The 18,777-nt window shown below is 36.7% G+C and overlaps 2 protein-coding genes across 2 annotated transcripts; one reads left to right on the forward strand and one right to left on the reverse strand.

Annotated features, from left to right (window-relative positions):
- Positions 1 to 8,024: 8,024 nt before the first annotated feature.
- ankrd53 (ankyrin repeat domain 53) lies at positions 8,025 to 13,234 on the forward strand. Its single transcript, XM_053495068.1, has 6 exons — positions 8,025 to 8,038; positions 8,183 to 8,297; positions 11,317 to 11,516; positions 11,720 to 11,884; positions 12,391 to 12,511; positions 12,638 to 13,234. Exons 1-6 carry the CDS (start codon positions 8,025 to 8,027, stop codon positions 13,190 to 13,192), a joined length of 1,170 nt encoding a protein of 389 aa, XP_053351043.1. The 3' UTR covers positions 13,193 to 13,234.
- A 1,115-nt stretch (positions 13,235 to 14,349) lies between these two features.
- On the reverse strand, positions 14,350 to 18,777 carry tex261 (testis expressed 261). The gene is made up of 6 exons (XM_053516196.1): positions 18,607 to 18,777; positions 16,688 to 16,767; positions 16,329 to 16,482; positions 16,028 to 16,095; positions 15,840 to 15,942; positions 14,350 to 15,409 (listed from the first exon to the last, which is right to left on the reverse strand). The coding sequence occupies exons 1-6, from the start codon at positions 18,674 to 18,676 to the stop codon at positions 15,294 to 15,296; spliced, it is 591 nt and encodes a 196-aa protein (XP_053372171.1). The 5' UTR covers positions 18,677 to 18,777; the 3' UTR covers positions 14,350 to 15,293.

Here is an 18,777-nt window from a genome sequence, read left to right on the forward strand (position 1 = left end):
ACATGACATTAGAAGGATTGGCTAAAGTGGCATTTACTGTAGTGATGATGCTGTTGTGTTGGGTCAGGATCGGTAAAGTGACAAAGTGTTTATGAAGACCTTTGTTTTAATTACATCCAGCCAAACCTGATACCTTTCCAAGCCAACAGAAGTGAATGAAAGGTAACAGGTTTGAGCAACTCATTAAAAATAACTGTCATTGCTATGTCACTGCCGAGAAACATTCATCTTAGCTAAGTAGCTAATTATGATTTCAGAGAAATAGAGAAAATGTACATGCTTAGCTTAGCTACATAAAAGCTATAACTAGCATAAATAGCATGATGGTAATTCACTTAACAATTTAGCTAAGAAATATGCCATCTGTTTGAACAACACCATGGCCTTCATTGAAAAGGTATCCATGCTATTGTATTTGTAAAAGATTAGAGCTTAAGCATATCCACAACAAATTCACAAGCTTCGAGAGAAATGTATGCCCTCAGGTCATCTCTAAAAATACTCAGACACTCATGTGATATATTACATGCGATATATTTAATTTATAATTAAGTAATATCTTTAACTAATGTGAAACCAATTTCTAAAGAAACTTTTTAAATTATTCTTCAGTCTTTTTATAACCATCTACCATTCGAGTTCTTCTGGTCTTCTGTAAGAAGGATGTGTATGCACCTCATTCTCTACAAACACTGAAGGGGTCTATGTGTGTATCCCATGTTTCATGCCCAGTATTCCCATGATCCTGATCCATTGCAATCATACCCATTCTGAGGATGTCATGTCATGTCTAAATAAGTTTCATGTTCTAAGATTTCATTGAATCACCTTTAGCTTTGATCACAAGCACACAATGTGGTGGCCAGTTACTGTGTTCCTCATACTCCTCCACTTGAGTCCTGGAGTATGCCTGCGTCATCAGGAAAGAAAAACTCTGTTCTTTACCTTATTGTACTCTCTCCTCAGAACTTCTGGATGAGAACTAACATGGGAACATCATCCTTATATAAAGGCAAAACTCACTTAATTATTTATCTTATGCGAGGCGGAAATGGCATCTTAAAAATACCTTGCAATGCTTTCAAAGTTATGTCTGCTAATTAATCAGTACTTAGAGCTCTGTTCAGCGAGGGACATCTTGTGCTCTGGCTACATTCTCTACACAGTTACCCACTTAGCCTCATCAAGTCTCTCATTTGCAGGCATGGAGCATTTAACCCTGTTAAATGCTTGCATGTAAATAAAATAACCTGTTATTCTGCTAAAATTCTGCTACAATTCTGCTACAAAAAAGGAAGGCTTTTTACCAAACTGTATAATATGTATGCTATCATGCTTGTTTTTGAATACCAAAGTCAATATTATAAATGATATTCTCTCGATTTACAAAATATGGTGGAATATCAATTGGCTGGGAACATATGAGGACAAATGATCAGTTATATTGCAGATGATTCAAATAAGTATATGCATAATCTGGTTAGAGGAAAAAATATTTATTTTTTTACAAGCAGAAACCTGATAAAGGTCTAGAATTATGAATGGAAGAAAAAAGAGATTGCATAGATAAATATCAGTAGCCTGCGTCAAGACATGGAGACAACTTTTGCTGACTGTGGACAAGAGGTGAAATATAGATTGGGAACAAGAAAGAAGGAATGGAATGTCAACACAGTGGGCACCTTCAATGCAAAAAAAAAAAAAAAAAAAAAAAGATGCATCTAAAAGTATTGTACAGTACCAAAGGTGGAATAGCAAAGTTCTGTAATCTGTTCTGTAAATAAATAAACAGTTTGGAATAAGTTCATATAATGTTTTTTTTTTTTTTTTTTGATTATCCAATCTGCTAAGATCAGGTACTGCTCAGCATTTGCCTTTAGGTGGCTAAACACACAACTCCGCTTGTATGGATGATGTTTATGAAATATTAAGGGTAAAAATGTTAAACATACAGTATAATAATTCCCACAAAGCTGTAGATAAGGAGTGGTTCACTTAACATTTGGTGAGAAACTTTTTTTGCTTGCAGGAACAGTGTTGTGAACTATATCTAGTATGTATAAAAATGGTTTGTTTATGTACAGTAGGGCAAAAAAGTATTTAGTCAGTTAGTAAGTTCTCCCACTTAAAAAGATGAGAGTGGCCTGTAATTTTCATTATAGGTATACCTCAACTACAGTATGAAAGACAAAATAATTTTAAAAAGGTCCAGAAAATCACATTGTAGGATTTTTAAAGAATATATTTGCAAATTATGGTGGAAAAAAGGATTTGGTCAAAAACAAAATTTCATCTTAATACTTTGTTATATACTCTTTTGTTGGCAATGACAGAGGTCAAACATTTTCTATAAGTCTTCACAAGGTTTTTACACACTGTTGCTAGTATTTTGGCTCATTCTTGTTGATGATTTGTCGCTGGGCAACATGGACTTTAAACTCCCTCCAAAGATTTTCTATAGGGTTGAGATCTGGAGACTGGCTAGGTCACTCCAGGACCTTGAAAGATTTCTTACACTTCCACTCCTTCAGTGCCCGGGCGGTGTGTTTGGGATCATTGTCATGCTGAAAGACCCAGCCACGTTTCACCTTTAATGCCCTTGCTGATGGAAGGAGGTTTTCACTCAAAATCTCATGATACATGGCCTTATTTATTCTTTTCTTTACACGGACCCATCATCCTGGTCCCTTTGCAGAAAAACAGCCCAAAGCATGATGTTTCCAGCCCGATGCTTTACAGTATGTATGGTGTTCTTTGGGTGCACCTCAGTCTTCCTTCTCCTCCAAATACAAAGATATATTTTGGTTCTATCTGACCATATGACATTCTCACAATCTTCTTTTGGATCATCCAAATGCTCTCTAGCAAACTTTAGATAGGCCTGGACATGTACTGGCTTAAGCAGGGGGACAAGTCTGGCATTGCAGGATTTGAGTCCCTGGCAGCGCGATTGTGTTACTGATGGTAGCCCTTGTTACTTTGGTTCCAGCTCTCTGCAGGTCATTTACTAGGTCCCTCCGTGTGGTTCTGGGATTTTTGATCACAGTTCTTGTGATCATTTTGACCCCATGTTGTGGGATCTTGCGTGGAGCCCATCATCAGTGTTCTTGTATGTCTTCCATTTTCTAATAATTGCCCCCACAGTTAATTTCTTCACACTAGAACAGAGCTCTAAGAACTGCTTACCTATTGCAGATTCAGTCTTCCCAGCCTGGTGCAGGTCTACAGTTTTGTTTCTGATGTCTTTTGACAGTTCTTTGGTCTTGGCCATAGTGGAGTTTGGAGTGTGACTGTTTAAGGTTGTGGACACATGTCTTTTATACTGATAACAGATGCTATTAATACAGGTAAAGAGTGGAGGACAGAGGACATTTTAATCTGAAATGTAATACTATATCATTGTGTAATTCGGTATTAAATAACCCCTGTGCCTGATGCTTTGTGCAAATGTTTATATCTCAATTTAATATCACCTTATAACCTAGACTATAAAGAAAAAAAGACTAAATGACATATCATCATTACAGTATGCTACTTCACTTTACTATTTCACTCACCTATCTCTTTTATCCCTCCATCCCTCATACTTACTTGTACAGTGTGCTGTGTGTGAGCGAGGTCGTGGTGCGGTCAGTGCACACACCCGGCTCACACTGTGACTTAGAGCTGCAGAATATGCCATGGTGCATTAGTGTAGGGTTGAGGGGAGAAAAAGAGAAAAATAGAGTGAGAAAGATAGACGAAAAAGAAAACCAAAGGGAAGATGTGTGAAGAAAACGAATTCTAGTGAGAGAGAAAATCTATGAATGAAGGCCAGTAGAGAGAAGTAAAAAAAAAGTGTTAGAGGAGAAGGAAGGGAGAGACAGAGATGAGCTAAGCAGAGAAGGCGAGGACATCAGCGCACTTACACTAACAGCTCACAAGTCTCCTGGGCATGAGGTCTTCACAAGGTGGCTCGTTAAATATGAATGCGACATGAGGATTGTACGGCTCATTCTGGTATCTCTTATTGCTCCCTCTTACACCATGTGTTTTTAGAGTTCACAGAACAGTCACGCTCAAGCTCAGCTTCATCTCTTATCATGAATCGGCAGATCATTAAAACAGAATATTTCATTAGCACACGTTGCCATTTCACCACTTCTATTTCTTCTCAGGGAATAATATAATGTCTTCTTCTAGAGTCTGTAGTCATTAATTGAACATTTGAGATCTTGTAGTTTATGTATGTATATACCACATTTACATCATTTACTAAAGAATTAATCATGGTGTGTGCATCAAAAAAAGCATTATTGTTACTAATCATAAGCATTTTTTTTTCTGTAAAAAAACACCATGAAGTGGTTTATTCCTTTTCACTTTGCCAATGATTACAGTTCTCTGTTGCAAAGACTTTTCTATGTATTGTAGCATTTTACCACCGGAAAGGATGTTGGAGAGATGATTGAGCTTAATTGCTGCTCAGTGCAATGGCTGGGAGCACTGTATTTTGTACACAGCATGAGCAGCACATTCACACAAGAACCTACATCCAATTCAGCCTATGCATGAACTGGAGCAGATTCAACAGGTCAAACACACCTCCACACACAAACAGGGCCAAAGCCACTACCCCAAACACCCTTCCCCAACAGGGTGAACACACAAAAACCCCCGCAAGGCATGCGCCACAGTATATTTGAAGAAGTTCCATACATTTGAATTCAAATACATTAAATAAACATCTCCTTACTGTGTGTGTGTGTGTGTGTGCGTGTGTGTGTGGGTGTGTGTGTGTTTAAAGTTGTAAAAAAACATTGTTTTTAATCTGATCATTAAGTGGAATGTTCACAATAAAAATCCATGTGTAAAAATATTAGAACCAGTGGTGTCAAAAGTATTCACAATCATTACTTGTATCTATACAAGTATAGATACTAGGGTTTAAAAAGACTTCTTTAGAAGTTGAAGTATCAACTCAAGCTTTTTACTCAAGTAAAAGTGTAAAAGTACTGGTTTCAAAACTACTTAAAGTATAAAAGTAAAAGTAACGTAAGGGGGGGGGAAAGTATTAGGAATAAAAGCTTAGGCTGTGCCACGGGCCTATATACTGCACTAACACCTCATAAAAAAAAAAAGAAAAATGTGTTGTTGTTTTTTTGTTTTATTTTTTTAACTACCATTGTGATTTGGGATACTGTATATGGCAAGTAAAAAAGAATGCATTTTAGTACAATGCAAATACATTAAAGAAGCATATATGTGTACTACTGAGCATTAACATGTTTTATGGAGAAGAAGATATGATAACTAGTTGCCTATAAGTATTTTAATGGTGCAAAAAGTCAAACTTCAGAGGCATGTCATCGGTAACCTTTATTGGAATGTAAATGTACATCTAAGCTTAGCTACAGGAATCTGTGAAGGCAACATACAAGAAAATGAGTGTACCCAGGGCAGGCTTAGTAACAATTACCCTTGTGTGGTTGTCTATAATAAACATTAGTGCTGTCAGAATGAATAATAATCCAAGTGATTGAGCCAAAAAAAATGTCTAATTTTTTTTTAAATGTAAGGAGTAGAAAGTAGAGATAATTGCATGAAAATGTAAGGAGTAGAAGTAAAAAGTCGTCTGAAAAATTACTCCAGTAAAGTATAGATACCCAAATATTCTACTTAAGTAAGGTAACGAAGTATTTGTACTTCGTTTTTTGACACCTCTGATTAGAACAAGTGCATATTTATAAAAAAGAAATTTCAATTACAGCCAGCACTGCTGTCAGAGATAAAATTATATAAAATTCATCCACACCAGTCAGACTTAGTAGTGATTAGCACTGTGGCCTAACACTTTAGGTTTTGATTCTTGCCTCTGCTCTGTGATTTTGCATGTTCTTCCCCTTGTTCGGTTTCCTTCAGGTACTCTGAATTCAGTCCACAGACATGCAGTTTAGATTAATTGGCACTTTCAAATTGTCTGTAGCTTGTTATATAATAATAATAATAATGATGATGATGATGATGATGATGATAATAATAATAATAATAATAATAATAATAATAATAATAATAATAATGCATTTTAGTTTACAATGTGTCTCATCTATTTCAGTTCAAGAAAAGTTCACATGGTCGATCCCCACCCTCTAATACTTCCTGAGTATTTAAAGGATTGACGGTTCACGCTTGACAGAGACATAGAGAAAATAATCATTACCCAGATCATGACCAATCACACGTTACTACTGATGGGAGGCCTGTTCAATAATTATTGATCAAAATACAGCACAATTTAAAACTGTCAGACAAATGATTCTCTGCACTTTAACTTAACTCAGAAGCACTAACCATACAAAGGAATATGCATTAAAAAAGAAAGTAAGCAACTTTTTAGGACTGCTAATGAGCTTTGCCTGAAATGTCCTATTTCTCTGATATTTATGTAAAATAAACAGAAATCAATAATAAACATTACTTATGAATGTAAGTGTTATGCTCTAGTAGTATGTATACACACCATTCCCAAGACCTTTTCAACCAAGTCATGAAGTAACTGTCATGTATAAATGAGTATCATCCTACACCCTTTTAATCTGTTTTACAGCAGATCTTTGCATAATTTGTGGAATAATATTTTGACGTAGCATCGCCTTTTCTGTTTATCTGTACAGACATTAATACTTTTTTGTTGTTGTTTTTGTTTTCAGCAAGCCCTTTTTTTCATGTAACATACTCATCTTTAAACGTGGGTACACACCAGAGGTGGAAAATAAATCATTACATTTACTCGCGTTACTGTAATTAGGTTGTTTTTTATGTACTTCTACTTTGTAATGTAGTTTTTAAAATCTATGAGAACAAATGCGCTAAATTCACAAGAACGATGGAGATGGACAAAACAGATGGCAGTGATGCAGACCCAGCTGAAAGCGAAATGCCATTAAATTCTTATGAACCAAAACCCTGGCCACTGTAACAGCCACTACAATGTTGTTTACCACATTATGTATGAATGTCGCCCTTTTAACAGTTGCCGCCTCTCCCCCAGTGTGTGCGCTGTGGAGGTGTGCATGAAAAGGAGACAACGAAGAAGGAGCTCAGGTGTGCTGCTCATCCCCGAAACTTTCTATTCTTTCACCCTTTCCTCTACTTTAACTTTATGTTTATAGAAAATGTTAATTTTGTGGTGCTGAAAGAGTACATTTTTAATGAGTTACTTTTTACTTTTACTTGAGTAGGTTTTTATAATGGTAACTTTACTTGTACTTCAGTAAAATTTCACTAAAGTAAAAGTACTTGTACTTAAGTACCAATGTTTATTACTCTTTCCACACAAACGGAATATCACCTTCCTGTTGTAGTGATAACATCCTGGGATCATCCAGAAAGTGCATGTGTCCTTTTAATTGGCTTTTATAGAAACATTACATCAGTAAGTCCAATAATGTACCTTCACTATTTTTAAAAGGTGTATTCACATTTCACACATGAAAAGTGATGACTGCTGACCCTGTACTATTTGGGCAATAATGATAATCATCTCTAAACGTTGTGCACAATGTTTCTGTTCTTTGGCTGAATGCCATTAGTGTCCCAGAGGTACTTGTGCTAGCGCCATCTACAGGATGAACAGATTGCTGATTTATTCTGATTTATTCTGGACAATGTCAGAGACTCCTCTGACAGCACTCACGGAATTGCTCATAATGCTCAATCAATGTTATACAGATAAGGGAGTGACAAAACATTTGCAGGTCTCTTTGGAGAAAATTATATATAACAAAAAAAAACCATTGAAGTTCGCTCAAACCTAATTATTTGTATTTGTATGGCTGTACATTATATTTAGCTTTTAACTATTTATTCAGGAGATGCTTTTATCCAAAGTGTGGCATAATAAAATAAATCTTAGTTCTTTTTTTTATCATAGCCTGATGTTTGTAATGCATTGCATAAACTCTCTATAATTTAGTCTGATTTGGAAGGTTGCTACCACACAAGCATCACCATAGTAACATCAAGACCAGGTCAACAAATCTTCCATGGAGGGTGCGTGGTAAGTCACTGCAGTTCCCTTTCTTAGATTTTACTTTTAATACCAGACATTTCTTTCCACATAACCAAAAAGAAACAAGTGCAATTCGTTTTGTTCAAGCTGTACACTAAAAGTCTCCTTCCTGTGTTTGTGCTGATTGTTTAGTGCGCGAAGGCTCCCAGCCGGAGATCTGTTCTATGCGGCGGGGTGTGGAGATCCGGCCTGGCTGTGTTTAGGTCTGGAGAGAGTGCAGTCACCAGGACAGTGGTGGGACAGACAGGTGTGAAATTAGCAAGCAAACCACAGGACTGCTCGGTGATTCAAAAGAAACAAAGGACTCCTGGTATTTGACAGCATTGTGATTGCTAATCTGAAGTATAGCCTATTGATCTGAGTTATCGGTCATTCCTCACAGAGCTGCCAAACAGACAATCCCAAAAAGCAAACCAATATCACAACTCTCCCATTCCTAAACTAGAGGTATGGGAGACATGGGCTTGGCACAGGACAGCATCTTGGAGGTGCAGTACAGTGCGCAAAAAAAGAAAGAAAGGGTGGGGGGTTCAATTAATAGACAAACCTAGTCATTCAGTATATTCAGGTTGTCAGCTGACCTCATTTTTTGAAGCTGTACCTGACCAACAGAAACAACCCCAGATTATGACACGTCCCCCACAGGCTTGTATAGTACAGTACTGACGAGGCATGATGGGTGCATCACTTTATTCACGTTTTCCTAACCTGATGTGGGAGTAACATCTTTGCCATGACCATGGAATATCTTATGTCATGGTTGTTGAATAAATAGGAAATTTATTATTCTACTCACTTTTTATTCAGTTAGGGTAAATAACTTATTGTCAATCAAAACATATTAATCACTGCAGTACTTCTAAAAATCTATTGGAAGGGTCTCCTATTTGCTTAGGTAATCCAGGTGGTGACTCTTGATCTCTATATTTGTTTATCCATTTAAATTCTTATAAGAAAGACATTGGCCTGCATTCAGATGTAAACATCCATATCTTTATTGTGTGCATTAAATATGTACTGGAAGGAGGCCAGGGGGCAGACCAAGGACTAGGTGAAGAGTATATATCTCCAACCTGGCCTGGGTACGCCTCGGGATCCCCCAGTCACAGAGTTAGAGTTAGCTGAGGTGGCTGGGGAAAGGAAAGTTTAGGGTTCCCTGCTGGAACTACTACCCACGTAACCCAATTTTGAAAAAGCGGTTGAAGATGGGTGGATGGACGTTATCCCCATGGACAAAAGAATCGATCCTTAGCAGGTCCAAATTAGCCCCGATCCACATACTCTTGGCAATACTAGTTTTCCCATTGCATAAATATATCTGTGATATTAAGACTTTTCTATGAGTGATGACAATGTATAGGTATACTCACTGTATATACAGTTCAATTCAATTAAATTCAATTTTATTTGTATAGCACTTTTAACAATTGTCATTGTCGCAAAGCAGCTTTAAACAATCAAAAGATTCATTTAAGTTTGTATGGAATGTGAATGAATCGAAAGTGGCAAGGAAAAACTCACTGAGATGGCAATAGGAATAAACCTTGAGAAGAACTGGTCTCAACAGGGACCATCCTCATTTGGATGAAACAGAGAGCAGGAATTAATCTGCATTCATACAGTGTGTTAGGTGGCAGGCAGTTCAGCATAACAGTTTATGTTAATTGATGTTAATATGGAGACCAGGTAGTTATTGGAGACTCAGGTAGACAGGTAGACTAAGAAATTCCAGTCCTGAACTATCGAGCAACTGCAACCAAGTCAAGTCCTCAGAGAAACAGCTGCCAACACCAGTTGAGGCCAGAACCGTCTTCATGGTAGACTGAACTGTCCCCAGACACTGGACACATCCCAAAAAGGCACACGGGGCATCCATGTGACGAGCTCTACAACCAGAAGCAGGGCACCAGGTTGGGTCAGACAGGTTCAGAGGGCAGAGGGAGTCTGGATCACTGGCAGCTCAGGAACGAAATGTGTGGCTTGACAGAGAGAGGGAAGGAGACAGAGGGGGAGAGAGAGGAAAGAGAAAGGGGGAGAAAGAACAGGAAAGGGGAGAGCAGAAGAAGAGAGATAACAGTTAGGTATGGTCACATACAGTTGTCTCAAATAATTAAAAAAATATAGAATTTTTTATGATTTAATTAAAATTATAAAACAAATTCTAAATTGATTACACTTAGTATGTAAGTGAAATATTCCAAGCTTTTTGTTTTCATTTTGATGATTACAACTTACAGCTCACGAAAGTCATAAATGCATTCTAAACTCGAAATATTAGAATATTTAATTGAAAGGTTGAGTGAATTCCTATGCATACGGTGTAAATACATTGTGTCTATTGGTGTAGTTCAGTACATGCAACTGCAACCATTGGGAAGAATGCTGAATTCAGCATTTATCCAGAAGATGATCAACAACATCCACAAGGAGGGTAAGCTACAGAAGGGCATCTCTGAAATGACTGACTGTGCACAGAGTGCTGTATTGAAGCATATTCATGAAAAATTGACAGGAAGGGAAAAGTATAGTAGGAAAAGGTGCACAAGAGTGAGGCTGGATTAAGTGCATCATGAGCCACCTGCACAGACCTCTTCAGGAAGTTGGCTTCCAAGAGTGAAACTTGTGTTTAGCACTGGTGGTAAAAAATCTCCACCCATGTAGGACATACCAACCCATTATTAGCTTTAAGCCACAATCATCAAAATTAAACAGTCAATCTAGAATATGTTTTTTTAAATTAAATAACAAAGTCTCCACAACATTATCATTTATTGATACATTGTTAATTTATTGTAAAATATTGTTCTGCTTATTCTTTGACACATAATAGAAAATGAAATTATACAGCATATAGAATTGACATTGCTTATACCTAAGGCTACATTTGAGCAACAGGCACTGATCTGGTTGTCATGCATTGTAATTGCTTACTGCTTCAAACTAAATAAAAATGAATAATGGTTATATTTTAATTATCTATTAGGAATATAATGTAATTCTATAATGCAATTAAGTTAACCCATATGCAGTATATGTACAGTATATAAACACAACCATCACAGGTGCTTTCTTTCTTGATGTGACATCCGTGTTTAAAGATAAAGACCATAGGTCCACATGGCGCCACCTATAATTTCCCTGTTCAAAGGTATATAATTTCAACACAGGTATTTATAACATGTAGGTGTCTGATGGACAAGGTTTGATTTTAGTGTGCCGTGTTTTGTGTACATTTTGTTTAAATCATGCATGTTTGTGTGTGTCAGGGTCTTACAGTGCTCCACGTGGCTGCTCAGCATGGTCAGCTAAATTGTTTGAAGCTGCTTCTGGAATCCGGTACTGTGGATGTGAATGCAAGCGGTCCACGTGGCCAGAGACCATTGCACATGGCTCTGAGCCCAAAGAGCAAGCCAAACTCTTACTGCTGCCTCACATATCTGCTGGAACATGGAGCAAAGCCCAATGTGTACTAAAATGCATTTTATTCAATTGAAAGGAACACCCTTTATCATGTAATAGAAGTCTTTTAAACTGCAATGACTAGGGTTTTTTAAACAGGCTCAAAAATCTAAAAAAAAAAATATTGGTGTTAGTTGGTTTTAGTATGTTATAGGATTCGTGACCCAAAATTTATAAAATCAGTAAAGGTTACATCTGACATTATGCCAGATCCACAGATGAAGGACTGACCCCACTGCACATGGCCGCAGCTCTGGGGCTGAAAGAGTGTGTTGAAGTGCTGGTTAGAGTTGGAGCAGACACTCATGCACGTGATAACCGAGGACGCACACCCTTCGAACTCGCTTGCCTGTGGGGTCACAGGATTGTTGCCAGGTAAACATTAAAAAAATAAACAAACAAGCTTGACAGTCATAATGTATCAGGAAAATGTAGCTGTGTTAATCTTTATTTTGGCACATTACTTGCATTACTTAACGCAATTTGTTTAAATAGCACCGTTTCATACTGTATTTAAAGGAAACGCTGCATTATTTTTAATTAATGAGTAAATCAGTGATAAAAAATACAAAAGAAGCAAAAAAGAAGCATTAGTAAACTAACATTTTTACATGACACTGCTCAGTAAAATAACATTGCTATATTCAGTAAATTACTAATATAATAACTTGATTTTCTAAATTATAGACCATTCAAAATCTTTAACCTATTTTTTTAATCCAATACCAAACAAAAACTTTACTATCCAAAACACTATGATAGGCCTAAATTTCACTTTATTTTCTAGTATTTGATTTGACATACTCATTTTTTTCATTGATTTATACCACTGAGGCTACACGAACTCTGTGTGCGTATGTGTGTGTGTGTGTGTGTGCCAGGATTCTTAAAAATGCAATGTGGCATAGAGATAAGAAGAGAGACATGGAGAAGCGCCAAGAACTACAGAATCTCAAAAAGAATATGATCAGGATGCACAGGAAAGCAGAAGAAATACAGAAGGTATTTTTAAAAAAAAATTGTAATAAAATAAAATTTTACAGATTTTTTTACATGTCATTTTATAGAGATATGTGTAAACCATATTACTTATAAAACACGTTTGTTGTGCACCCTTTCTGCTTTCAGTTAGCCAGAGAGGCCATTAGCAAGCAGAAAGTGTCCGAGTGGGCTGAGAGGAAGGGTCTCCCTTGTCTCAAGTCTCCTACAGTAGGCTTGTGGACATTAAGCCATCACTGTTGCCATTCTGCCAAGCCTGTCAAGAAACATAATGCGACTGTGTCAAAAGGAATGTGGAACATCCCACCCAACGTGTCAAGACCTCCTCCAGCAAACATCAGCAGATCTAAGAGATTATTAAGAATCGGTGTTCATCCAGAGGAAGCAGCTAATGAGCCTGATCTGCGGCAGAGTGTGACTCTGCATTGTTTTGGTAATGGGCATATTCATTACACTACATCATGGGATGAGATTCCACATCCGGTGCCTAACCTGCCACTTGATGTCATTCAGAAAGGCCTATTTCCATCTGCATTTCCCTCCCGACTTTCTGGTCCAGTTCAGCGTCAGTGTAGCAGTGTGCTGGATGTGCCCCATCGGGGAAGAACTCAAAAAACTAAAGCTTCCCCCTGGTCAGAAGTGGCAATGCATCTGGCCGAGGACCTCCAACCTGGTCATTACTGAACTCTACAAATGGACAGACTGAACTGGGTTGGGGGTCGAGTCAGATACAACCAAAACTATACAAACTTTCAATTCAAGTGTATTTACATAGTGCTGTTTTTTTTTTTTAAAGATGTTCCTTGTTGCAAAGCAACTTTACTGAATAAAAGAATTAAATTGTACAAAACATTGCAGTCTTTTTATATATTTACTACTGCTGGAGTTTTATATTGAACATGTATGCATAAATTTCTAGTATTAAAAAAAGGTTTGAGTGTAAATTGAAGAAAATCATTCCTAGCGCCACATAAATCAATTGTATGATTTAATATAGCTGTGCTTTTAGCTGTCAGTGTCAGGAAAAAAAAAAACTAAGATGCGTCAAATAGTGGGAGCATAGTCATATAAAAAAAAAAAAGAAAATTTTCACTAACATGTCGGAAGCAAAAAAATAAAAATAAAAAATATTTCTCCAACTTTGTGTAGCTGATGCACACCTTTATTGATATAATTTAAGCATACACACTTGATTTTATTTAAATCTAATTACTTTCACAGAATTCGTTTTTTACTACTTGGTGCTTCATATACAGACGATCAAAACGGACCATAAATACTACATAAGCAGAAATCTAAGTAATTTTTTTTCATATTTGCACTAAATATTTGGATTCCTTTTCATTGGCAACCTCAATTGCACTTTACAAATGTAAACCTACAGCTTGATTTCTAAAAAGCTGTTTTTTTATGGGAAATAGATCACACCATTTGTGCATGTACACAAATTCTTAACTTAAGTCTGTGTGTGCAAATTAGATAAAAGCAGTCAGACACCCTTGACCATAAGCATCTTTCCCAAGTCTAAGAAAAAAGTTACCCTGACCTAGGAACACCTGTCCTTATTTTTATCTAAAACTTAGCAAAAACTGATTTCAGCTCAGCCTGCATTACCAACACCTCCTCTCTTACTCCTGTAAGTGGTGAAATCCCCAGGTGAGAGCATGTTGAAGTGAGTGAGTGTAATAGTGTGAGGCAGATTAACATGACCTCTCACCAACCTTGCACTCTTAACAGTAGCAGCTTCGCAGTAAAGGGCAATGGTTCATAGACAAGTGTGACGGGGTATCACACCTCAGAGTGAAAAAATAATTGGGAGAACTGGAATTAGTCAATGAAAATCAAATTAAACTGCCAGTTTATTAACTGCATGTGTGAAAAACATCTGAAGAAAGACCACTGCAGTCAAATTCACTTGGTTTTTAAAAAAAAAAAAAAAAAAAAAAAAAGCAATGCAAATGCTTTTCGACATTATACAGAATGTAATGAGACTTACAAACGCCACTTATATGCATTATTCATTGTTTTGGCTTCTCCACAATAAATGTAAGAATCTACTGAGAACCTTATTTTACACACCATTACACCTTACATATAATCTCAACTGTGCTTAATTTAGAAAGGTTTAGGCAAACTATTTTGTTCATTACACCTTACAAACAATACAAGCAGGACCAAATGCCTTAATGACTGCGTTACAATAATTTTATGAGAAATTTTAGTGTCAACTACTGACAGTATTGCTGTCATTAATTTATGCCAAGAAGCCCACACCATCAATGATACAGCTGAAGACACTGCAAGACATGTCCATGAGTCAAGCCTTTAAAAATGAAAGACTTTTTGGAACAACATTTAGACACAAATTAAACAAAAGATGTACATCATCATTGACAATTGTCATTCTGTGTAGTTTCAGTCCCAAATTAGCCTTAATAACGCCTATCAAGGAAACCAGAGCCTGGAGACATCATACGGCTGCGGATCCTTTAGGAGCAATAATTGGCTATGCTCACATCATTTAAACAGATGAACAGAGAGAGACAGAAACGTTAGTTGAGCTGAGGAACTTTTATGTCCGTGGCAGGTTGTGTACATCCATCCAGACAAGATATTCCACACAGGATCTCTCTTTAGTTCTTTCACCTTTCAACCACTTAAACATCTCTCTCTCCCTTCATCAAATGAATCCAGATCACTAAGAAACCTGGAAACCCTGCCCATAACCCATTTCTCCCCCTTTTCCAAGCCGTCAATTTGTCCTTTACCCTTGAACTGTAGCACTTCAGTACATTTTCTGCCGGCTTGGCAAAACAGCCTCTTTCAGGAAGGAGAATATCAGGAGTATCCCGGAGCGTTTGCCCCTCTTCCCTTTGGTAAAGTAGTTTGACACCACATCATCTGGAGATAAAGCAAACAGAGGATAAAACGTTTATTTGACAGACCATGAGAAGAAATACCCTAAAGAGAAGATACCTAATGTACAGCCAGTGTATTACTTTTATATTAGGGTACTGGGAGTCACTCATTAAATTATCATGCATGCTTAATATCAGTTAATGACATTTAACTTACATAATAACTACAGTCTTTTTATAAAGGCCTTAATCAAGATTGTTAAAAAAAAAAACATGCATCAGAAACTGGGTTTTGTGAAGACACAAACACACGAGAGAATTTTTTTTTTAATTGGCCAATTATCCTAATCTGCATGTCTTTGGACTGTGGAAGGAAACCGAAACCCTAGAGTAGCAAGGTGTCAGTGCTAGCCACTACTCCACGTTCTTTTTTTTTTTTTTTTTTTTTGGTATTTGAGAACTGTAACACTGACCTCCTTGCTGCACTGTGGATGGAAGAACATTCTCCCCAGCAGACAGGGATACAAAGAAAGCAAATGGTATCACCCACAGGCAAATCGTAAAGTATGCAAGAACCTAGAAAAGTCAGGAGCAGAGTACTCTATATTTGTTGTGATACAATTTATTAAAAGGATATTAGGCAGTAAAGGCTTTCACTCACCTCTGAAAAGGCATAGTACTCCTCTGAAAAGTACTGAAATGCCATGTAGTGATTTATAACCACCAGTACTGCAAAAAAAAAAACAGAAATTAAGAAAGAAAAAGATTAGAGAACAGGATAAGGATGAAAAATTATGCTGAGCAAACAAGGTTTTTAAGAAAATCTTAGAAATAAAACACATGGGGCTGTGCTGCTGTTTCGTATTTTGGCCAGGCAAACTGATACACAAAAAGCAACACCCCAGAAGACGAGAATATGTAGAAAATACATGCAAGACATTCTTAGATTTTTCTGTACTTACTACATGACAGGATGAAGTTTGGTGAGCTTAGCATAATGTAAGGGAATGTTTGTAGCAGGCCAAAGTACACCAGGTTAGTGAAGAGGCCAACCCCAATCATCAGCATTGGGAAGCCCTCAAACAGGTACAGTCCTACCAGTACAGCTGTGGAGATCTGAGAGAGATAACCAGTCCATGAAAAAAAATGGATTCTCAGTTTAAAGTGATTTACCAAAAAAATTAATAAATATAGATAAAAGCTTTATGTGGTCATTACATGTATTAGTTTATTAAGGTACTAAATAAAACTTGGTGAATGTTCAATTTAGGCCAAAATGCTTTAGCATATTAAACTTATATAAAAATTAATTTCCACTTACCATTATCATATATTTTATTATTCGACTTGTGGCAACTGTGTACTCCTCTATCAACTCTGCCAGGTAGTACAGACCTGCAGCTGCACAGGGAAAAGGAAAACGATCTTAGAAAAAAGATAGTTGGAAATTTAACCATTAACCATAGTTCCACATTCAAAACATTTAGTGGAACCCTAATGAAGATGAACATATCCATGCTACAATATACACATTTTACTCAGAATTTCAGCAAAACTGTTTTTTTTTTCTAAAAACCTGTGTTTAAAAATATTGTTTTGTATCTAATCACAATATTGTTAATGTAGGCATGTGGAAAAGACCTTTTTAGACTATTTTTGAGTGATAACACAAAGTAGTGTAGTCCACTGTCAAAATATAGAGCTCCTACACAATATTTGTGAGTTGTCAGGATTATAATTCCATCAGTACTCAGAGAGTAATTAACATTGTACATTGTACAATATATACCTTAATATTCTATCTGTGATGCTCCTGAAGTGTGACGTAATCGAAATAGAGATCATTGCTTACACACATTTTAAACGTTTAAGTGATATAATAAAGGACATAAACAAGAAATATATTAGAACTGACTGAAATGAAAAGTGACGATTTCATCACCACTAATGGTAATAAGACTGGAGAGATGATAATGCCTGTGTAACTTTGAGCTGATGTATATAATGCTGATTGTTTATTTTTTCCCATAAGAACATTAGGTTTTAGATGTAGATGTAAGCATGGTGTCTTCCAATTAAATATAATTTTTTTTATAATTCAATTTTTTTTTTTTTATTGGAAAATTATTTTGGTAACCAGATCTATTTTTAAGTAGGTCTTAAAACATTATATATTTATTTCTGGTTGAGTTACAGGCAAAAGAAAAACATATTCCAGTTTAAGAGAGGCCTTTGTTGTTAGTCTTCCGGCTGCTCCTGTCAAGATGCCTTTTCTGACACAACTCCCCATTTTATCCAGAGTTAGGACTGGCACTTCGTACAGTAGATGGGGTTCATTAGTTTTCTGAAGAGACCGTACAAATAGTCTGCATGTTAATTCAGCCAAAAGGTATTCAATAGCACAACAATGTTTGTGTGTGCACAGAGGCATTGTCATGGCATAGAACATGGGCCTCTTTCATACAGAAAAAAAAAAAAACCTTATGCAACTACGTGCTTCCAGTTTTGGGGGAAAAGCACAAATGAATGTGACGGTCAAGCGTCCTCAAACGTACAGTTTAGCCCAAATCTGTGAACTGTTCAAGCAGGCAGTTACATGAATTAGATTTCCCCGTGATCATTAGCTCATTCCTGCCAAAGGGTGGAGCTAGAGCAGGAAAAATAAATCTTCAGGTAGGACAAGTGAGATCTGAGTGACAGATCTGCCTACGTGTACGTGAACAGGGCAGCTTAATGCCTCTGCGGGGGTTCTACAGCTTAATACACTTTCAGCACAGTTTATCCATGGACTATATTCTCGAGTAAATTACACACACAGTGACCAGTTAATTCAAATAAAATGTTGATCCAGTTATAAATAAAAATCTTATGTTATTGCAACAGCATGTCATTCAAATATAACAAGAGTTTTCTCCGATAGAATGTTAAGAATTTAAAGCTGTTCAGAAAGCATTTGGGTTTTCAAGATATTTCATACAACTTGATTTGATAGCTAACACCGTCTGAAAGATTTAGCTAACATGCTACAGAGAGTGAGGTTATTTAAACAAACCGTCTCAATAAGTTACTAATCTAACACTGGGGACTCTTACACGTCCCATGCACGGCAAGGTGAAATGCATTACGTCACTATTTTGTACAGAGTAATATTGAGCCTAATTTGAGAAAATGACTAGCTGACCGGTTAGCTAAACGCTAACGTAGCAACCTGCAAATCCAACAGCTCTAAAATGAACTTACCTATAGCGAGAGTAACAAAAGTCACCTGTATTAACAAGGACACCCAGCTAAGCAAATAAATAAACCACATCTTTGGTTAATAAAACACTTCAAATAAAAAAAATGTAAACAAAACAGCTCGTTTTGGCAATATGCTAAAAACTGAAGTGGGCAAAGTTCACCCAGCGTTCC

Source organism: Clarias gariepinus, chromosome 1 (genome assembly GCF_024256425.1).
Source record: "Clarias gariepinus isolate MV-2021 ecotype Netherlands chromosome 1, CGAR_prim_01v2, whole genome shotgun sequence".
Lineage (NCBI taxonomy): Eukaryota > Metazoa > Chordata > Actinopteri > Siluriformes > Clariidae > Clarias > Clarias gariepinus.

Excerpts from the sequence above, each read along its gene's own strand:
- ankrd53 (XM_053495068.1), top strand. Across the intron at positions 8,298-11,316 it reads GACAGTGGTGGGACAGACAG|GGTCTTACAGTGCTCCACGT; the intron begins GTGTGAAATTAG and ends TGTGTGTGTCAG. Across the intron at positions 11,517-11,719 it reads CATGGAGCAAAGCCCAATGT|ATCCACAGATGAAGGACTGA; the intron begins GTACTAAAATGC and ends ACATTATGCCAG.
- tex261 (XM_053516196.1), bottom strand. The coding sequence starts at position 18,676 with ATGTGGTTTATTTATTTGCTTAGCTGGGTGTCCTTGTTAATACAGGTG. Across the intron at positions 16,483-16,687 it reads TAATAAAATATATGATAATG|ATCTCCACAGCTGTACTGGT; the intron begins GTAAGTGGAAAT and ends TATCTCTCTCAG. Across the intron at positions 15,943-16,027 it reads AGTACTATGCCTTTTCAGAG|GTTCTTGCATACTTTACGAT; the intron begins GTGAGTGAAAGC and ends TGACTTTTCTAG.